Source organism: Suncus etruscus, chromosome 8 (assembly GCF_024139225.1).
Source record: "Suncus etruscus isolate mSunEtr1 chromosome 8, mSunEtr1.pri.cur, whole genome shotgun sequence".
In the NCBI taxonomy this organism is placed as follows: domain Eukaryota; kingdom Metazoa; phylum Chordata; class Mammalia; order Eulipotyphla; family Soricidae; genus Suncus; species Suncus etruscus.
Genome location: NC_064855.1, coordinates 2,455,668 through 2,478,259, shown reverse-complemented (window position 1 = coordinate 2,478,259; position 22,592 = coordinate 2,455,668). Strand labels below are relative to the sequence as shown.

General features: G+C 47.4%; 1 protein-coding gene across 1 annotated transcript in view; it reads left to right on the top strand.

Annotated features, from left to right (window-relative positions):
* The window catches only part of OBSCN (obscurin, cytoskeletal calmodulin and titin-interacting RhoGEF), a 116,105-nt gene that overhangs the window by 1,107 nt on the left and 92,406 nt on the right, over nt 1-22,592 (top strand). The window contains exons 2-8 of the mRNA XM_049779012.1: nt 960-1,229; nt 2,248-2,508; nt 3,327-3,635; nt 4,003-4,269; nt 4,559-4,831; nt 5,149-5,424; nt 6,486-6,761. Coding sequence (XP_049634969.1) covers nt 960-1,229; nt 2,248-2,508; nt 3,327-3,635; nt 4,003-4,269; nt 4,559-4,831; nt 5,149-5,424; nt 6,486-6,761 — 1,932 coding nt within the window. The remainder of the gene's footprint in view (nt 1-959; nt 1,230-2,247; nt 2,509-3,326; nt 3,636-4,002; nt 4,270-4,558; nt 4,832-5,148; nt 5,425-6,485; nt 6,762-22,592) is intronic.

The following is a 22,592-nucleotide window of genomic DNA, read 5'->3' as shown; positions in this document are numbered from 1 at the left end:
AGGGGCTGTCTAGGGCATGGGCGCGTGCGCGGAAAGGGGCGTGACGGGCGCGCTTGCTCAGAAGGGCTTGGTGGGGCATGTGCACGTGCGTGGGAGAGGCGGGACCAGGCGCGCGTGTGCAGAAGGGGCTTATTGACGGCATGTGCGCATGCGCAGGAGGCAAGCCTAGCCTGCGCAGGGGCTTACTAGGGCATGTGCGCATGCGCAGGGGGCGTGACTGGCGCGCGTGTGCAGAAGGGGCTTGGTCGGCCATGTGCACGAGTGTGGCACGGGATGTGACCGGAAGCGCGTGCGCAGAAGGGGTGTACCCGGGAAGGTGCGAATGCGAGGGCGAGGCTGGACCATGCGCATGCGCAGAAGGGGCATGGGTCGGCATGTGAGCCTGTCCAGACATCGTGGCTGGATGATGTGAGTGTGCAGAAGGGCCCTAGTGGGCCTGTGCACGTGCGCAGGTTAGGGCTGTGACCAGGCAAGTGTGCGCTGAAGGGGCCCCGGAGAGGCATGTGCTTCTGCAAGAGGGTGTGGCCCAACGCTTCACGTGCACAAAGGTGTGCACAAAGGTTAAGCCAGAGGGGGCGTGGCCGGTCTTGCACATGCGCAGAAGGGACTTGGCCGGGTGAAAAGGGCCAAAGCCCGGCTTGTGCACCTGCGAGAGGGATGCTGCCCATGCGCAGAAGGGGCACGGCAGTCATGTGCGCATGCGCAGAAGGGGCCTGCCAGGCAGGTGCGAGTGCGAGAGGGCGTGGCTGTACGATGCGCGTGCGCAAAGGGGCTTCACAAGACGAGAGGGGGCGTGGCCGGGCTTGCAGTTCGGTGTTTTGGCGGGAATTTGAGGGCTGTCTGTGGAGCTGGCGCACGGGCTGCTCCCCAATCCTGCTGCATCCTGGCGAGTGCAGACGGGACATGACCGTGGACCGCCTGTGGAACTTGCTCTCGTCTCACGTCTCTCCCCTCCACAGAGCCCGCCGTGCCCTTCAGGGAGCGGCTGCGCGACTTGGAGGTGCGGGAGAAGGAGTCGGCCACTTTCCGCTGCGAGGTGCCGCAGGCCGCCACGCAGGCCGCCTGGTACAAGGAAGAGACACGGCTGTGGGCCAGCGCCAAGTACGGCATCGAGGAGGCGGGCACGGAGCGCAGCCTGACGGTGCGCGACGTCTCGGCCGACGATGACGCTGTCTACGTGTGCGAGATCGCTGAGGGCAGCAGGACGGTGGCCGAGCTCTCGGTGCAAGGTGGGAGCCCCGCCAACGAGGGCTCCCGGGCTGCGCCTGTCTGACAGCGGCCCCTCGCAGGGACCCCTCGGACATTGGCCCCTCAGAAAGTGACCCCTGACAGTGACCCTCCAGATAGTGGCCTTTTGGACTGACCCCTGACAGGGACCCCTTAGACATTGGCCTCTCAGAAAATGACCTCCTGATAGCGATGCCCTGACAGTCACCCCTCACTCTCTGACAGTACTCTCTGACAGCGACCCTCCAGACAGTGACCTTTGCAGACTGACGCCCTGACAATGACCCCTCAGAAAGTGAACACCCGACAGTGACCCTCTGGACAGTGACCTTTTCAGACTGATCCCCTAGGCTCTAGGGCCCAGAGTGATCCCCTGACAGGGATGCCTCAGACAGTGCTCCCTGACAGTGACCCTCCAGATAGTCACCTCCTCAGACTCACCTCTGACAGTGACCTCCTGATAGTGGCCTCCTGACAGTGACCCCCCTCAGACAGTGGTCCCTCAGAAAGTGACTCCCTGACAATGATCCTCCAGATAGTGACCTTTTCAGACTGATTCCCTGACTGTGACCCCCCTCAGACAGTGCCCCTCAGACAGTGATGCCCTATCAATGAGTCCTTTATACAGTGACTCCAGTGACCCCTGGTAGTGATTCCCTCAGATTGTGACCATATGATAGTGACCCCTCAGAAAGTGACCCTTTGCGGTGAGCCCCCAGACAGCGACCCCCCCAACAGAAATCCCCTCAGATGACGTCCAGCCAACAGAGATCACTGACAGTGACCCTTCAGATAGTAACACTCTGGCAGTGACCCCCTCTGATAGTGGTGCCCTCGAATGAGTGACTCCCTCCCTGATGGTGACCTATCAGATAGTGCCTCCCAGACAGTGACCCCTCAGGCAGCGTGCCCCCCAGTGACTCCCTGATTGTGACATCCCCCAAAAGTACCCCTCAGAGTAGACCTCTCTTAGGGAGCCCCATCTTCAGGATCTGACCAGCCGCTACTGCACACATGCAGGCAACCTGGTCCGAAAGCTGCCGAGGAAGACAGCAGTGCGTGCGGGCGACACGGCCATGTTCTGGGTGGAGCTGGTCAAGTCGGAGGGCCCTGTTCGCTGGCTGCGCAACCAGGAGGAGGTGGTATCTGGAGGCCGCGTGAGCATCAGCAACGAGGGCAGCTGCCACACACTGACCATCTCCCAGTGCACCCTGGAGGACATGGGCGAAGTGGTATTTGTGGCTGGGGACTGCCGGACATCCACCCAGTTCTGCGTGTCAGGTCAGCCCTGGGGAGTGCTTGTGAAGGTGGTGGCCTCAGTCCCTGCTGCTGACACTGGGTCACAGCTCTGCTATCCTCTGACCTCTCTCTTTCATTCTGGCCATCACGGTCTCTAAAATGAGAACCTTAGCCTTGTCCTTACATCCCACCCATAGAATGTGCAAAAGATTCTAGAAAGAATGTGCGGAGGGGATTATATGACCCTCCCCTATAGAATTGTTGTAGAAGTAGAGCATAGGGAGGTAGGGAAGGGGTGTATGCGATCTACCCTTATAGAAGGTGCACACTGTTCTAGAAGTAGTGTAGGAAAGGTGTGTGTGTGTGTGTGTGTGTGTGTGTGTGTGTGTGTGTGTGTGTGTGTGTGTGTGTGTGTGACTTTCCCCATACAGTGGTCCTCAAACTATGGCCCGCGGGCCACATATTGTATTTGTATCTGTTTTGTTTCTTCATTGCAAAATAAGATATATTCAGTGTGCATAAGAATTCGTTCATAAGTTTTATTTTTACTATAGTCAGACCCTCCAATGGTCTGAGGGACAGTGAACTGGCCCCCTGTTTAAAAAGTTTGAGGACCCCTGGATAGAATGTTTTAGATGCAGAGTGTGGGAGGATCTGTGTAATCTCCCCTCTTAGAATGTCAGACTTCTAGGAGCAGAGCGTGGGGAGAGGGTGTGTGTGACCCTCTTCCTAGAAGGTTAGACTGTTCTAGAATCAGAGTGTGGGGTCTTTTGTGTGTTTCTTTCTATTGGCTTTGAGAGTGTAATGGGCCCAGTGTTCCCAGAAGTGCTCCCTGCTTGACATCAGTTTGTGACCCCCAGCTCCCAGGAGGCCACCTCTGTATGCCCCAGAAACCCCGGTGGTGAAGGCCAAGACAGAGAACTCTGTGACTCTTAGCTGGTCCCCGCCACCCACCGGAGACCGCCTGGTCACTATCAATGGCTACTTGGTAGAGAAGAGGCGCCTTGGGGCCTATGCCTGGAGCCGCTGCCATGAGGCTGATTCTGTGGCCACATCTGAACTGACCATCACGGGTGTGGCCCAGGAAGGAGATTATCAGTTCCGGGTGTCGGCTGTGAACAACTTTGGCCAGAGCCCTTACCTTGAGTTCCCGGGGACCATCCACCTGGGTAAGTGAGGATGGTCCTGTTCCTTTGGAAGCCCTGAGGAGTGGAGCTCGGCCTCAGCTGGGCCCCTTTACTGGGGGTGGTTCCCCAGGAGCTGATGCTGTCTGAGCCTCCCTTTTGGGGACATGCAGGGGACCCTCCTGGCACAGCATTCAGTCCTGTGGGGGTTAGTCTTTGTTCAGCTCCTGGTCCACCTACCAGGTTTGTGGGACCCAGAGAGGACTCGGAGGCAGTGACTCATCCTTGACCCATATTGTGGTCACTGTGAACCTGCCTGTGGGCTCCATAGAGAAGGGGACACCTGGGCCCAGGGTTGGAAGCAGGAGAGGGGGCAAGTCAGGGAGCCTTGACTGAGGTTGCCACCCTCTAGCCCCCCAGCTGGCTGTGAAGACACCCCTCAAGGCAGTGGAGGCAGTAGAAGGTGGCGAAGTGACCTTCTCTGTGGACCTCACTTTGGTCTCGGTGGGCGAGTGGTTCCTGGATGGGCAAGTGCTGAAAGCCAGTGATGTGTACGTGATTGGCTGTGATGGCACCCGACATAGCCTGACTATTCGTGCGGTGCCTGCCAGCCTGCATGGTGCTGAGCTCAAGTTTGTGGCCAATGGCATTGAGAGCAGCGTCCGCGTGGAGGTTCAAGGTAGGGAAACATTGGGGGCCCTCAAGGGTTGGCCTGTCTCTTTCTCTCCCCTCCTCTCTCTTTTCTCTCTCTCCCCTCCTCTCTCTCTCTTTCTCTCTCCTCTCTCTCCCTCTTCAAATCTGTCTCATCTTCTTGCACTGTCCTGTGCTTACTCACTCTCTGCATCCACCCCCAAACACCTGTCTACTCATTCTTTCTCCACTCTTGGCCTGCTTTTCTGCATATTCCCTTTGTTCTTCCCTCTTTATCTACCCTGTAAGTTTGTTCATTTGTTCTTTGTTCCTAGCAGCCCCGGGACTGCCCAGGAAGCCCCTGGCAGGCACACGAGAGGTGCTGGCCCGATTGCATGAGGAGGCACAGCTTATGGCTGAGTTGTCAGATCAGGCTGCAACTGTGACGTGGCTCAAGAATGGTCGGGCACTGCCCCCAGGTCCCAAATATGAGACTCAGGCCACCGACAGGCGTCGAGTCTTACTGGTGCGGGATGTGGTACAGGACGATGCCGGCCTCTATGAGTGTATCAGCCCTGGACATCGTCTTGCCTACCAGCTGTCTGTGCAAGGTGACTCCCTTAAGATAATACGCAGGTGGAGGATCAGTATTCTGTTTGTGCCCACATATTTTGTGCTGTGATTATGCCATGTTCGGGGATATTTGCAGCCAGAATCTTCTCTGAGTCTGTGGGACATTGGGGGTACACAGTCGTGCCATTTTTGTGGAGGGTAATTTCCCCACTGGCTCATGGGAAGAGCTTTTCTTAGTGCTTGGCCATTTGAACTGGCCCTGCCTCGTGGGAGGAACTTGTGGTCTGATAACTAGGGTGGAGAGTGTGGTCAGGATGGTGGTGCCTAACACCACTCCCTATCCCTGACCCTGCAGGACTTACATCCTTCCTGCACAAAGACAGAACTGGGGGCTTCATGGATGTGGTGGCCGGGCACCCCGTCTGCTTTGAGTGCCAGACCACAGAGGCCCAGGTGCACGTCTGCTGGTACAAGGATGGCAAAGAACTTAGCAGCTCCACCCAGCATTTCACACAAGAGGACCAAGGCACATGGCACCGACTGCGGGCTACATCTGTTACCAGACAGGATGAGGGTACTTACTCTTGCCGTGTGGGTGAGGACTCCATGGACTTCCGGCTGCGTGTCATGGGTGAGCATTGCCACCTCTCAGGGCTGCCTACATCTAATGTCCGAGGTCAGTGTGGAGCACAATAGACTCCTCACTATTTGCAGGGCTAAGCTGCCTGAACTCTCATGCAAATCATTCTCAATTTGGGAGGAAAAAATTCATCAGACAAATGTTTAGGGGCTGTACTAATAGAATGCACTTGCTTTGCATACAGCTAGGCTGGGTTCGATCCCCAGCATCCCATATGATCTCCCAAGTGTGGCCAGGAGTAATCCTTGATCAGTGCCAGATGTAGCCCCAGAACAAAATAAAACAAGACTAGACTAATATTTAGGAGGGTTGAGTGCTAGAAAACACAAGTGAGGAATAACTTCATACTGATATCCATCAGCCATGTCTACTGCCTGCTCTAGCCTGAGGGGTGCCCTGTTGTGTTTGTTGCTGGTGTGGGTCCTTTTTAATGATGATGAGGTGATGGTTTTGAGCCCCAAAAGGCAGGTCTCTGTAGAGGTGCTGGCTGTCCTGAGAAACCTTGGGTGCTTGTACATCTTTTTGTGAAGGAGCTTCTCAGGCAGTATCACAGTATCATGGAGAAGGGACTACTCATTGCAATTCTTTGCTCACCAGAGTTGGCAGTTCAGAGCATGTGCCTGAGCCTGTGGTTCTGCTTGGACCTTCCAGTACCAGGGACCACCTGGACCACCCTAGTGGTTCACCAGGGTTCACCAGGGTTCACCAGGCCTCACCTGGCAATGCTTAATAATTAAAGTCAATGATGGGAGCATACGCCACTGAACTATTTCTCTACCACCATCCAATATTCTTAGAGCCTACTTTGCTCCTCACTGACATCAGAGACCCCGGGATATGCCCTAAATTCTCCCTCCAGCATATCCACATATTGCGGAGTTGTAAGGCTGTAAGGTATAAGGCTTCCTAGAACAGTTGGAAGCATTGGGACCCAGTGCCTAGGTAAGCTACCCAGTGCATCAGTGACCCTGGAGATATTTCATGGTGCAGACTCAGACTGAGTGGGATCTAGAGTGTGTGGCAGCTGTAAGGTCATGTGTTTTTCTTCCCAGAATCCAAGGTGGTGTTTGCCAAGGAGCAGTCAGCTGGCCAGGTGATGCAGGCGGAGGCGGGGTCCAGTACCATCTTAAGTTGTGAGGTCGCTCAGGCCCAGACCGAGGTGACGTGGTTCAAGGATGGGAAGAAGCTGAGCGGGAGCTCCAAAGTGCGTGTGGAGGCCCAGGGCTGCACACGGCGGCTGGTGTTGCAGCAGGCCGGGAAGGCGGATTCTGGGGAGTACAGCTGTGAGGCCGGGGGCCAGAGGGTCTCCTTCCGCCTAGATGTCACAGGTCAGTCTGGGCTTCTCATTGTGTTTTCGGGAAGGGGCAGTGGGGTTGACTGTATTCTGGTGAGACATGTTCTCTTTATTGTGAGATGCATCTCGATCTCCCACCTTTAATTTTATTTCCTTCTTCTTGTTGGGCTCAGAGATTTAGAGTGCAAGGATGTCTGTTGGAATTGACTTGACTATGTGAGGATTCGTTCTTTTTGTTTCTTTTCTATTTGTTTGGGGCCATACCAAACTGTGCTCTGAGCTTTTTCCTAGCTCTACACTCAGGAATCACTCTTGGTGGAGTTCAGGGTGCCATATGGGGTGCCGGGATCAGATCTTGGGTCAGCTGCATGCAATGCAAAGCCCTGTCTACTATGTTACCTTCCCAGCCCTACAAATAGATATTGAATCTTGTCTGAGGGGTTCTCAGCATTTATCGGTCCATAAAGAGATATTGTCTTTCTTGATGATGTGTTGTTGAACATGACTACTTGCCTGAACCTCAAAACCCTGGAGTGGATCCCACATGGTCCAGATGATGCACTGATATGCTGTTCCATTTGCTTTGTCAAGGTTTTGTTGAGGGTTTTTGCAGCAAGGTTTGCAAGCTAATTGGTCTGTAGGCCTTTTTTGTCTGCTGTTCTTTTTTCTCATCTGGAATGAGAAATCTAGGGTGTCTTAGAGTCCCACATTTCGTTGCCCCTATGTTCATTTTGTTTTGTTTTGTTTAATCTTTTTTCAGGGGGAAAAGGGAGGCAGAGGGCCACATCTGGCAGTGCCCTGGGCTTACTCCTGGGTCTACACTCAGGAATTATTCATGGGGTGCTGGTCGTCGAACCTGGGTCAGTCATGTGCAAATCCTCTACCCACTGTACTTACCTCTGTAACCCCAATATTAAGAGATTTTCTATTTGTTCTGAGGATAACTCATTGATCTGTACTTGGAAATTTCTGTATTTATTCAATCCGTCTTTTCTCTTATTTTATTTGAAGCTATTGTTTCTCTGTTGGGTGGCTGGCTCGCCCATCACTGTCAGCGTGTGTAAAGATCTCCCATTATTATTGGGTCATTGCCAGTGTATTCCTCGAGGTCTGTCAAAGTTTTTGTATCTATTTGGGGCCCTCCCTTTTGGAAGCATAAACATGGATGGTTCATTGGATTGAGCACATGTTCATTAGATAACCTTAATCCTCATCTCTGGTTACCTTTAAGTTAAGTATCAATTTTATGAGATAGGAGATTTTCACTTATTTGTTTCTTTTTTTTTGTGATTTTTGGGTCACACCCGCAGTGCTCAGGGGTTACTCCTGGCTTCATGCTCAGAAATTGCTCCTGGCAGGCACGGGGGACCATATGGGATGCCGGGATTCGAACTGATGACCTTCTGTACGAAAGGCAAATGCCTTACTTCCATGCTATCTCTCCGGCCCCCACTTATTTGTTTCTCTTTTATTTCCTTGTCCATTTGTTCCTCTATGCTCATTGGATGTGATTTTCCTAAAACTTTTGTTTTATGGCTAAACCCTTTGGAAATGTTTTCCTATCTATTTTCTTAAAATTTTTTATTTTTGGGGGCCAGAGATAGAGCACAGCGGCATTTGCCTTGCAAGCAGCCGATCCAGGACCCAAGGTGGTTGGTTCGAATCTCAGAGTCCCATATGGTCCCCTGTGCCTGCCAGGAGCTATTTCTGAGCAGATAGCCAGGAGTAACCCCTGAGCACCGCTGGGTGTGGCCCAAAAACCAAAAAAAAAAATTATTTTTGGATGTTGTTTATAGGCCAAACCTAGTAGTACTGAGGGATTATTCCTGGCTGTGCACATATGGGATGCTGGTGATTGAGGTAAGGTTGACTGTGTGTAGGCAAATGCCCTACCCACTTAGCACTCTGATCCTGATTCTCTCAATTTCATCACGTTCCGCCCTGTAAGCTTTGTAGTTACATGAGAATATAACAGTCTTGCTGTCCCTAGCATTGCCTTGTTTGTGCTAGGATTCATTAATTCTCTTTAGACTAAACACACTCTGTTCTATCCTTCTTTCCCTTTGATATTTTATTGTTGACTTATTATTATTATTATTATTATTATTATTATTTGTTTTTTTGGGCCACACCCGGCAGTGCTCAGGGGTTACTCTTGGCTGTCTGCTCAGAAATAGCTGCTGGCAGGCACGTGGAACCATATGGGACACCGGGATTCGAACTAACCACACCTTAGGTCCTGAATCTGCTGCTTGCAAGGCAAACACCGCTGTGCTATCTCTCCGGGCCCGACTTATTTCTTTTTTACTTACTGTTTCTACTTAAATGTTACGACCATTCTCAGATTTTTTTGTTTTTGTTTTTTGAGCCACACCTGGTGATGCTCAGGAGTTACTCTTGGCTGTGTGTTCAGAAATCGCTCCTGGCTTGGGGGACCATATGGGACGGGGATTGAACTGTGGTCCTTCCTAGGCTAGCGCTTGCAAGGCAGACACCTTACCTCTAGCGTCACCACTCTGGCCCCTATTTCTTATGTTTGAATGATAATTTCCTAGAACATTGTTTTGTTTTTTTGTTTTTTGTTTTTTGTTTTTGGTCACACCTGGCAATGCTTGGGTTATTCCTGGCTCCGCGCTCAGAAATCGCTCCTGGCAGGCTCGGGACCATATGGGATGCCTGGATTCGAACCAATGACCTTCTGCATGAAAGGCAAACGCCTTACCTCCATGCTATCTCTCTGGCCCCAGGCTAGAACATTGTTAGCTAGAAGTTTTAATTTTTTTTAGAACCATAAATGTGGATCCAGAGAGATTTATAGTGGTAGGGCATTTGCTTTACACACAGCTGAGCTGTATTCAATCTCTGGCATCCAACATGGTCCGCTGAGTACCACCAAGGTAATTTATGAACATTGGTGGGTGTAACTCCAAACAACAACAACAACAAAAAAAACCAACCAAACAAAAAAACTTGTGACTGTCATTCTTCTCTCTTCAGGCTTGTCTAGTTTCTGCCAAGTCTGCTGAAAGCCTTATCAGGGTGCCTTTGTATACTCCTTAATTTTTCCCCCAGCGAACTTTCCTACTTTGTGTTACTTCTCACGATGTGTCCTGGTGTCTTTTTATATCTAGAAATGTTTGTGCTCTGTCAGCTTATACCTTTACATGGCTTGCTCTATACTTTAGGATAGAAGTTTCAGCTGTTACTTCTTCAACTAGGTTCTCTGTTCTCTCTCTGTATCTCTCTGTCTCTCTCCATCTCTCCGTCTCTCTTTGCCTCTCCTCTCCTCTTGGCTTTCACCCTTCTATCTGAGCTCCCAATTCTGTCTGTCCAGTTCTACTCTCTCTTCCGAGTTAAGGCTGGAGCTTCAATTTACTCACTTAGGCTTTCCTTGGTGATTTGGAGTCTCTGTGCTGTTATTTCTGGAGAATTTTGCATTTGATTTCTTGTGTTTGTCAGAGTCAGCATGTATGTGGTGTTTCACAGCTTCCATCTCTATTTCCTTTCTCTTTTTGCATTTTTCTTTTGCAAATGCTCTTGCATTTCCTTTCTCATTTTGTGCTGCTCTGCTCTGTGCTTTGTTGACATTTGGTGTGTCTCTTCAGTCCCTTCAGAATGGTTCCTTAGACTTGTCTCTGTTCTTTAGACTTGTTCTGTGCTTTTTTGGGGCCCAGGTTGCTTCCAGTTCTGTCCCTAGATTTTACATTTGGGGGCATTTCTTTAGTCTTCCACAAGGAGGCGCTGTGGCTCTTAATTTGAGAATCTATTAGGCTTCTCATGACCCCAGGGTATGTGGGGATAGGGGTGGATCTGTGGGTTGGGATTCCTCAGGGCAGCACTGGGTTGGGAAGAAGATTCTGAGAACTGGATTGAGACCATCTTCAGATGGTTTAGGAAGGAGACTCCTAGAGCCTACCTTGGGCGTTCCAGATCCTTCTCTCCAGAGAATGAGTTTGAAGTACCGTAGTGTTCAGAGCCCTTTACCTCGAACAGAGTGGTGAGTGCAGTTAGAGAAATAACTCCACTAACAACTATATAACAGTGATAGAGAAATAGAATGCTTATCTCAAAGGCAGGGGGTGGGGGAGAACAGAGATGGGGATATTGGTGGTGGGAAGGTTGCACTGGTGAAGGGGGGTGTACTTTCTATGATTGAAACCCAACTACTAATATGTTTGTTACGATGATGCTTAAATAAAGATATTATTAGAAAAAAGAAAACAAGAGAGACATAATAGAGAAAAGCATAGGGCCTAGGGGCTCCCAGTTCTGGCCTTTTTTCTCAAACAGTATTTATTGTTCAGGGACAATTATCTTGGGAGGAAGGGCAGCCGCCAATAGGCAAATACCTCTCTAATGCTTATTAAGGGTAAGTGGGTCTTTACATCTTAAAAAGGAATGTGAAGGAAAGAGGAAATTGAGGTGAAAATCTTTGAAGATTATCTTCCTCTGGGTGAGGGGGGGCAGATGAAAGACTGAATACAGGACTCCAGCCCACCAGAATGCACCTGTGTTCAGGTAAATTAAATGTAAGAACCCTCAGATCTTTTCCTGCCCCCTTTTTCGGACTATCAACTCTAGCTAAACTTGTTATATGAAATTCTACTGGAACTGATCTGAGGTGTGGTCAACTCATAATGGATCACCTGATTTTTCTTTTTATCTTCTTTTTCTTTTTCTTGGCCACACCTGGGAGCGCTCAGGGGTTACTCTGTGCTCAGAAGTTGCTCCTGACAGGTTCAGGGAACCTTATGGGATGCCAGGATTGAACCAGGGTCCTTCCCAAGTTGTCTACTTGCAAGGCAAATGCCCTACCGCTGTACTATCACTCCGGCTCTTTTTTTGTTTTGTTTTGTTTTTGTTTTTGGGCCAAACCGGGCGGCGCTCAGAGTTTACTATTGGCTCTGCACTCAGAAATCTCTCCTGGCAGGCTGGGGGACCATATGGGATACCAGGAATCAAACCCAGGTCCTGGGTCAGCTGCATGCAAAACAAATGCTCTACCACTATCTATCACTCTGGCCCAGATCTCTGATTTTTCTGAACTGCCTCTGCTCAGGACTGTTCCTCCATACTCTATGGTGCAGCCCTGTTGTAATCGTAAGGTGCTTTGAAATCAGATTATGTTGCTAGTCACACTGTTAGAACTTTTCTTGTCTTGATATATGAGTTTGGGAGCACAGAGGGCCAGCGATGAGATTCAACTGCAATTCCCTTGCTAGCATGGCAGCACCCTGTCTGGGATAGCACTGTTTGTTCATCATCCAGTCCTTAGAGTATAATGGGGTCTCCCTCAGCATGTCTGGGGCTTAAAAAGATCATTGTTTTTATTTATTTATTTATTTATTTATTTATTTATTTATTTATTTATTTATATTTGGTTTTTGGGCCACACCCGACGATGCTCTGGGATTACTCCTGGCTGTCTGCTCAGAAATAGCTCCTGGCAGGCACAGGGCACCATATGGGACACCAGGATTTGAACCAACCACCTTTGGTCCTGGATCGGCTGCTTGCAAGGCAAATGCCGCTGTGCTATCTCTCCGGGTATTTATTTATTTTTTGATTTTGGTTCACACCCAATGGCTATCAGGGGTTACTCCTGGCTTTGCACTCAGAAGTTGCTCCTGGCAGGCTTGGAAGCGACGATAAGGGATGCTGGGATTTGAACCGTGGTCTGTCATGTGTTGGCTGCGTGCAAAGCAAATGTCGTACTGCTGTGTTATTGCTCTGGCCCCCTAAAAAGACCATTGTAATGTGGGGTCTCAGCATTCAGTAGGGGCTATCATCTAAGCTATCTGTTTGTATGAGAGAGAGAGAGAGAGACAGAGAGAGAGAGAGCACTCATCATTTATCTTTGTGAAAGGTCATTTAAAAAGACTATAGATGGGATGGGCAGGTTGTACAAAGGTCTAAAGCACATGCCTGGCTGCCTGGGTTTGATCCTTAGCATTGTATGGTCTTTCAGGCAAACCAGGTTGGGAGCTTCTCTACTCCAATAATGATCTCATAGAAAATTATGATAAAATTAGAAAGTTGTAGCGATTTGGCTAAATTTTAAAAACTAACAAAGCTAAAGAATAAAGACTCAAAAAAAAAAAAAAGACTCCTAGAACATTTAATGAAATAGAACTAAAAAAAAGTTATTTCGGGGACCACACCTAGTAGTACCCTGGGCTTACTCCTGCTATTATGCTCCTAGTTGGTTTGGAAATTGAACCTGAGTCCGTCAAGTGCAAGGCAAATGCCCTACCCACTGTATTATTACTCTGGCCTCAATAAACAAAAATATTTTTGGTTTTTGGGCCACACCGATGGTGCTCAGGGGTTACTCCTGGCTCTGTGTTCAGAAATCATTCCTGGCAAGATCAGGGGACTGTATGGGATGCCAGGAATCAAACCTGGGTAGTTCATGTACAAGGCTGCTGTGTTATCACTCCAGCCCCATAAAGAAATATTTTTATAGAGAAATCCAAGTCCACTGCCTATAATTTTAAATATATATTTTTAATTTAAATACCATGGTTACAAGGTTATTCATAGTTTTATTTTCCACAGAGTTGTTCATGATTGAGTTACAGTCATACATGTATAACAACCTTCACCATTACACGTTTACTGCCACCAATGTCAGCAGTTTCCCCTCTCACCCTCCTTGATGCCCTCGTCCCTCCCACCTACCCTCCAGCCTTTCTCTTTCTCTTTTTCTTCACTTTCTCTGTTTTCCTCTCCCCCCCTTTTTTCTTTTTCAACATTGTGGTTCATACTATTGCAAATGAAGGGGTACCATGAATGTCCCTTTTATATTAGACCTTTCTTTACTCTAAATGTACTCTTTGCTCTTTGTACACTGCCTATAATTTTGTTCTGAGAAGAGATGATAGCCTATTTGTGAAGATTTTTCTTAAAATTTTTTTAAAGCCAAACTATCCAGCTTTATTACAGATAGTTTTCATAAATAGTCATGGTATTTTAGGCAGGGCATGGGCAGACAATGGTTAGGGAGAGTTACAGTTTGCCAGTTACAGAGGGTAAGCGATTGGTCCCCTGACTCAGCTGGTCCTCTGAGCCCACCAGGAGTGATCCTTGAGCACAGAACGGGATTAAGCCCTGAAAATGACCATATGTGGCTCAAAATTAAAAACAAAATAAAACAAAATGAAAGAAAAAAAGTGAAAAAAAAGAGAAAAAAGAAAGAAAAAGAGAAAAAAGGTAAAAAAAGAAAAAACTAGCAAAAATTCAAGGTAGAATTTACAGGAGAGGCTAGAGAGATTGTATATTGGTTAAGGTCCCTGGCCTGGGGAGTACTGGGAGGTTTGGCAGGCCCCCAGCCATCCTTGTCTTTTTCCCCTGACTCCAGGCCTTCCCTGGGTGCCAGCTCAGATGGCCAGAAGTGGGTTCAGATGGACTCTTAGTGGTCCTCAGGCTTCCCCCTCTCCCTCCGTACTCCAGGGGGGAGGTGCATGGGGAGGAGGGCAGGCAGACATCTGGCCTCCGGTTTCCTCTTTGATTCTGGAGACCAGCTCTTGTCAGGTATGAGGTTTGGGGAAGCCCCATACCACAGCCCTTCTCCCTGGCCTGGGGAGTGCTGGGAGGCTTGGCAGACCCCCAGCCATCCTTGTCTTTTTCCCCTGACTCCAGGCCTTCCCTGAGTGCCAGCTTAGATGGCCAGAAGTGGGTTCAGGTGGACTTTTAGTGGTCCTCAGGCTTCCCCTCTACCTCTCCCTACACTAATGGAAATGCGCTTTGGGAGGAGGGCAGGCCGTTTTAGTACTGGTTTATGTTGGGATAGTCACTGGAATTTTTTCCTCCTTGTTTTCCTATTGATAGTATTGTATGCATATATTTTATATATCCATAACATCCATCTTGTATTGTGACCTTGAAATTGCCCTACAAATCTCATTTCTAATATTTTGCTGCCTCAGTCCCAACCCTTATTTTTCCCCATCTTCCCATGTAGATGCAGCTCATGACATGAAGCTCACTACATAGAGTGATAAGTGCAGTTAGAGAAATAACTACACTGAAAACTATCATAACAATGTGAATGAATGAGGGAAAAAGAAAGCCTGTCTCGAGTACAGGTGTGAGTGGGATGGGGAGTAGGTAGATCTCGGAAATTGGTGGTGGGAATCCTGCACTGGTGAAGGGGGGTGATCTTTACATGATTGTAATCATACAACTACAATTATATTTGTAATCACGGTGTTTAAATAAAGATAATTTATTAAAAAAAAAGGTGCTAACCTTGCCTATAGCCAACCCATGTTCCATTTATGACACTGCATATGGTACCTTAAGCATTGACAGGAGAATGATCTCCAAGCATAGCCCCAATCCTCTCCCTCCCAATGCTCCCCAAACCATCACTACTAACAAAGGAATTTCATAAGTAACATGAGTGCTAAATTCTGAAAATCTGAGAGTAAAACCTAGAAAGGATAAGTAGAATGTTTAACACATTTTACATAAACACCTTGATATTTATAAGCCAGTATTAACTAATAACATAAAAATGAAATCCTAATGGTTTACAGTAGCACCAACTATATGATTTTTGGGCCTGGAGAGATAGCACAGTGGCAGGGCATTTGCCTTGCATGTGGCCTACCCAGGAGGGGCCCATTTCAATTCCCGGCATCCCATATGGTCCCCCAGCTTGCCAGGGGAGATTTTTGAGTGCAGAAGCCAGGAGTAACCCCTGAGTGCTGCTGAGTGTGGCCCAAAAACCAACCAATCAATAAATAAAATATGTTTAAAAAAACCGATATGATTTTTGTACTTAATAGAGATATAAGTGATGTTTAGGACATTATTTTCATTCACTACTCTCAGCAGAATTTCTTCATCCTCATTACTTTCCAAGCCCCCAGATGAGGAAAAAGTATAGAGGGTTGTCTTTGGGTACAGAGAGGGGAGAGGAGGCTCTTGAGAAAACTGAGCTGTAGGTGAACATTCCAGGCCTTTTTCACTATGTGCTGGCTGCTTTTCCTCAGTTCTTCCTGATTTAACTAGTTTCTTTACCCCATTGTCCCTCTCTGTCCCCAGAGCCCAAGGTGGTCTTTGCCAAGGAGCAGCCAGCAGGCCAGGTGGTGAAGGTGGAAGAGGGGGCCAGCACCACCCTCAGCTGCGAGGTGGCCCAGGCCCAGACCGAGGTGACGTGGTTCAAGGATGGGAAGAAGCTGAGCGGGGGCTCCAAAGTGCGTGTGGAGGCCCAGGGCTGCACGCGGAAGCTGGTGTTGCAGCAGGCCGGGAAGGCGGATTCTGGGGAGTACAGCTGTGAGGCCGGGGGCCAGAAGGTCTCCTTCCGCCTGGATGTCACAGGTCAGTCTGGATATCTCACTGTAGTTTTTAGGAATGTCAGTGGGGTTCACTGTATTTCACTGACTAATTTATAATTGCATTTTATTTATTTTTATTCAATTTGATATCTTTTTTTCCTTTTTAGTCACACCTAGTAGTGCTTATAAGATTTACTACTTACCTTGGGTTCAGGGATTATTTTTGATTGGGTTCAGAGGACCGTTTGTGTGGACAGATGACCATGTGTATTGTCAGGGATAGAACTAATTGGGCCACTTGCAAGACAAGAGCACCAGGACTAATCACTGAGTACAGAATCACAAGTAAGCCCTGAGTTACTCCAAAGCCATTGTGTTACTCCAAAACAAAGAACAGCAAAACCATAATTAAATTTAATTTTTTATTTCTTTTGTTCTTATACTTGGTTCAAACTCAGGTCGGTACATACAATGCAATGCCCTAATTATGTGCTATCACTTGCACCCTAATTTTATTTACATTTTTAAATTTTATTTTACTAGTTAAATCATTTTCATGTTTATGATTTTTTCTATTATTTAAAAATAATTTAAAATTTAGTTTTTTTTTTTTTTTTGGTTTTTCGGGCCACACCCGTTTGATGCTCAGGGTTTACTCCTGGCTAAGCGCTCAGAAATTGCCCCTGGCTTGGGGGGACCATATGGGATGCTGGGGGAACCATATTGGACGCGAAGGGATCGAACCGTGGTCCTTCCTTGGCTAGCGCTCGCAAGGCAGACACCTTACCTCTAGCGCCATCTCACCGGCCCCTAAAATTTGGTTATTTTTTACCTTTTAGTTTACTTTCTTATTTTAGACTTAGTATTCTTTTAATTCAATCTGAATTCTTAAATATTTAATTTTAGTTTATAAATTTAGCTGTATTTTTAAAAATAAATAGTATATTATTTTCAGGGCTAGAGAGAGTATAGCAGGTACTTTCATTGCTTGCAGTTGACATGGTTTCAATTCTTGGTCCTTGAACTCAATTACGACGATCCTTCCTGGAGTGATCCCTGAATGTAGATCCAGGAGTAAGATCTGAGCGCCACCAGATGTGACCTCTCAAAAAATAAGTACCTTGAGAACCAAAGGTCAAAACAGTGATTGCGCAGAAGGTGTGACTCTCTAAGGAAACAGTCTTCTGTGAGCCCTCAGAGCTCATAAAGTTCCATCATGAAGACACATATATGAGGCTACAAAATACAAATCTTTTTGTTTGAATGATGATAAGATCACAGAGAACCAGTTTGCCTCTAGATTTGAGCACACACTGACCTGAGGATTACTGACATGAAATGATGAATTTTTAAAAAACATTTTTGAATTAACTTTTTTAGATGAAAGCTCCATGATTTACACAGTGATTCATAATTGAGTTTTAGACATAAAAATTTCCAGCACTGATCCCATCATGTCAACTTCTCTCCATCAGTGTTACCAGGCTCCTTCCCACACCTCCCCTCCCATTCTGTCCTCAAAACAAGAACTTTGGGGGCCGGTGAGGTAGCGCTAGAGGTAAGGTGTCTGCCTTGCAAGCGCTAGCCAAGGAAGGACCACGGTTCGATCCCTTCGCGTCCAATATGGTCCTCCCAAGCCAATGCAATTTCTGAGCGCTTAGCCAGGAGTAACCCCTGAGCATCAAACGGGTGTGCCCGAAAAACAAAACAAAACGAAACAAAAAACAGGCACTGTAAATTCCGTTGTTAAAGTTTGGATCTCTTGATTTTAGTGTTACTGACTTTGTGGTTTGGATATTTAGACTATCCTTTCTGAACACCACTGATGTTTCTGTGTCCTCTTTTTTATTAAAAATTTTTTTCCGGGGCCGGGCGGTGGCGCTGGAGGTAAGGTGCCTGCCTTGCCTGCGCTAGCCTAGGACAGACCGCGGTTCGATCCCCCGGCGTCCCATATGGTCCCCCAAGAAGCCAGGAGCAACTTCTGAGCGCATAGCCAGGAGTAACCCCTGAGCGTCACAGGGTGTGACTCAAAAACCAAAAAAAAAAAAAATTTTTTTTTCCTCTCTGTGTCCTCTTAACACCATTCCCCCTTATTTTTTTTTATTTAATTAAAAAAATTGGGCCCGGAGAGATAGCACAGCGGCGTTTGCCTTGCAAGCAGCCGATCCAGGACCAAAGGTGGTTGGTTCGAATCCCGGTGTCCCATATGGTCCCCCGTGCCTGCCAGGAGCTATTTCTGAGCAGACAGCCAGGAGGAACCCCTGAGCACCGCTGGGTGTGGCTCAAAAACCAAAAAAAAAAAAAATTTACAAGTTTTTTACAGTTGTATTTCAGTAACATAGTGACAGTGAATTAGGGCTGTTTCCACCACCAGTGTTGACCTCCATAAGCATGCATCCCATACCTCCACCCTTAACCCCCTAGACCAGGGGTCCTCAAACTTTTAATCAGGGGCCAGTTCACTGTCCTTCAGACTGTTGGAGGGCCAGATTATAGTAAAAACAAAAATTATGAACAAATTTCTATGCACACTGCATATATCTTATTTAGAAGTGAAGAAATAAAATGGGAATAAATACAATATATGGCCTGTGGGCTGTAGTTTGAGGACCATTGTGCCTAGACTAACAGTGTAACAGTGTCCATTTTGTGTTTAACTTGTTATAGTTTGGGTCTCTTGATTCTATGGTCATTGACATTGGTTTGGGTATTTAGGGCTGATCATTTTTGATATCCACTCTATGCTCCTGGAACCATTTGGACCCTGGGTCCCATCCACTTGTATTTTCCTTTTCTCAGTTTGTAAGGAGACATACAAATGTAAGACAGAACCAGATGATTCATGTACTATGGTTCTGTAAAAAAAAAACCTGGAGGGGGCAGATGTGGCAAGTTTTTTTTTATTCCATAGGTGCAGTAAATGTTGGGGAAATCAGAAAGAAAATTTCGTTGGCCTAGGAGAATACAGGGTTTCTCTACTCTTGAAACATACTATCATGGGTCCAGCGATAGGCTCTGGGCATGTTAGTTGTCAAACACCAAGGTCTTTTTTTTTTTTTTTTTTATTTTGGGTCACACCCGGCTTCGCTCAGGGATTACTCCCGGCTCTCTGCTCAGAAATCGCTGCTGGCAGGCTCGGGAGACCATATGGGATGCTGGGATTCCAACCACTGTCTTTCTGCATGCAAGGCAAATGCCCTACCTCCATGCTATCTCTCCGGCCCCTCCAAGGTCTTTATGTCCCAGGAAAAGTTCTGTTCAGTCATGGTTGTCAGAATCATTTTACTGTAGGGCCTGGAGCTATGGACAAGTGGTAGGGCGTTTGCCTTGCATGCGCTAACTTTAGGACAGACCGTGGTTCGATCCCCTGGTGTCACATATGGTCCCCCAAGCCAGGAGTGATTTCCAAGCGCATAGCCAGGATTAACCCCTGAGTGTCACTGGGTGTGGCCAAAAAACCAAATAAACAAACAAAAAAAAGAATCATTCTTCTGAAATTAAAGATCTTAGTTTTTGAACAAATCCTAGGGCAAAGCCTAGGATAAAGTCTTTCTTTATGGTTCCAGGAAAAGTTCTCATTGAAGGTTGTCAGAGTCAGTCTTCTTTAATAATTAGTAATCTTGGTTTTTGCACAGATCCTATGATAGAGGGTCTTCTGATTTTATCTCACCATTAGGTGGTGAGGTAGGGCAACCTGCCGTTAGATCAAGTTGTTGCTGCTTCGTTGTCATCAGGGTGTCTTAGGAATCTACCCTGGTGCAAGTTGGTGCCAGAGTAGAATAATGGCCTTTCCTGGGGGGAGTTTGATTCCTGGTGCTGGTGCAGGGAACTGTGCCAGTTCTAAGGTTGGGATCTGGGAATTGGGGTTGGGTGGTTGATGTCTGATTACATGAGATCTAAGTCTGGTCCCCGCGATGATTGTTCAGAGTGGAAGGTGCCCCTACATTATAAAATTTATGAGTTCTTACCCCTTTAGATAAGGACTTGTTTCTTATGTATATAAGATTTCCCCATTTTGGGCCCGGAGAGATAGCACAGCGGCATTTGCCTTGCAAGCAGCTGATCCAGGACCAAAGGTGGTTGGTTCAAATCCCGGTGTCCCATATGGTCCCCCGTGCCTGCCAGGAGCTATTTCTGAGCAGACAGCCAGGAGTAACCCCTGAGCACCACTGGGTGTGGCCCCAAAACAAAAAACAAACAAACAAAAAAAAAAGACTTCCCCATTTTAGTGTGCCTTTGCAGAAAAAGAAAAAGCGACGCCAGAGTATATTATTGGTGCATTTAGGGGTAAAAATAACAAGCCATACAATCTCTATGATATGTTTTTTTTTTTTGTTTTTGGGCCACACCCGGTGACACTCAGGGGTTACTCCTGGCTATGTGCTCAGAAGTCGCTCCTGGCTTGGGGGACCATATGGGACACCCGGGGATCGAACCGCAGTCCGTCCTAGGCTAGTGCAGGCAAGGCAGGCACCTTACTTCTAGTGCCACCACCTATGATCTGGTTTTGACCTGAGTTCTTATCTCAAGCAAGAATTTCTACTAGAGGGCCCGGAGAGATAGCACAGTGGCATTTGCCTTGCAAGCAGCCGATCCAGGACCAAAGGTGGTTAGTTCGAATCCCGGTGTCCCATAGGGTCCCCCGTGCCTGCCAGGAGCTATTTCTGAGCAGACAGCCAAGAGTAATCCCTGAGCACCGCCGGGTGTGACCCAAAAACCAAAAACCAAAAAAAAAAAAAAAAAAAAGAATTTCTTCTAGAATTTCCTGCTAAGCAGAACCAAACAGGCTCCCATAGAAGAAAAAGAAAAAAAGGGGGGATAGGAGGCTACTTCTATATGTGGAAATAAACACTAATAGTTACAACTATTTAGGAAGTAAGCATAAAGAGAAAATATAGATATTTCTATTGAGTCTTTTGAGAAAGTCTGGGGGAGGGATAAGGTCCAGGGCACATTTTTATCTCACACTGTGGTCTGTGGGACCTGAAAATGGTTTGCAGCAGTCAGGGTTCTCAAGTAGTGTCCACATTCTGGGGAGTCCCTCTGGAGCTGAATCCAAAAGCAGGCAATAGTTCACATTGAGGGGAGGTGGGAGAAAGAGGGTTGCATAGAATAAGTCAGCAGGAGCTTCTTGTTGGAGTGATAGTTGGGGGGCTGAGAAGATGTCCTTTCACTTGGGGAGCTGGGTGACACTTACTGGGGCAGGGGGAAGGTCCTGATTCCTGAGGAGTTAAGGATTGAGGGTAAAAAGGAGTAAATAGGTAGAGATAATGGATCAGGGTTGAGGGGGTGAGAGGACAGAAGGAGTTTTGTAGGGTGGTGATTGGGCCAACACCCCTTATTTATTATCTCTCTTTTTCTCCACTCTGTTTCCTTCTCTTTCTTATACTCTGGAACCAAGGTTGATCTAGGCTTTCCCTCCCCCCCCCTTTAACCATTGCATCCCCTCCTCCAGTGGTTTTAAAACCTACAAATAAATGCTATGCTTTATTTATCCTTCATCTTCTGGCTTACTTCTTCTTTTTTTTTTTTTTTTTTTTTTTTTGGTTTTGGGTCACACCCGGCAGCGTTCAGAGGTTACTCCTGGCTCTAGGCTCAGAAATCGCTCCTGGCAGGCTCGGGGGACCATATGGGATGCCGGGATTCGAACCAATGACCTTCTGTATGAAAGGCAAACGCCATACCTCTATGTTATCTCTCCGGCCCCTGGCTTACTTCTTTTAAGATGATATTTTCTGGGCTGGGAAGGTGGCGCTAGAGGTAAGGTGTCTGCCTTGCAAGCGCTAGTGTAGGACGGACCGCGGTTCGATCCCCTGGTGTCCCATATGGTCCCCCAAGCCAGGGGCAATTTCTGAGCTCATAGCCAGGAGTAACCCCTGAGCGTCAAACAGGTGTGGCCCAAAAACCAAAAAAAAAAAAAGATGATATTTTCCAGTTCATTCCGCGATGCACCATGATTTTACCATTCCTTTTAGCTGTGTAGTATTCTACTATATATGTATAAATACATACATACATTACAACTTAATGATATACATATCTGTCATTAAACCTCTGGGTTTTTCCAAATCTTAGGCATTGTACTGAGTTCTGTAGTGCAGAGTGACATGCATATGTCCTTTTAAATGAATGTGTTTTTTTTTGTTTTGTTTTGTTTTTGGACCACACCCTGTGGCACACTCGGGTTCGAACCAACCACCGTAGGTCCTGGATCGGCTGCTTGCAAGGCAAATGCCGCTGTGCTATCTTTCTGGCCCCTAAATGAATGTTTTTATGTCCTGAGGATAGATAAAATAATGGTAAATATTTTAATTTCCTCAGTTTACTAAGAAGCCTCCATATTGTTTTCTATAGGGTTGAACCAGACAACAATCCCACCATCAGGGGATGAGAGTTCCTTTCTACCCCATCCCTGCCAATGTGGATTTTTCCTAGGGTTTTTTTTTTGTTTGTTTGTTCTGTTTTTGGTTTTTGGGTCACACTCGGCGGTGCTCAGGGGTTACTCCTGGTTGTCTGCTCAGAATAGCTCCTGGCAGGCATGGGGGACCATATGGGACACCGGAATTCGAACCAACCACCTT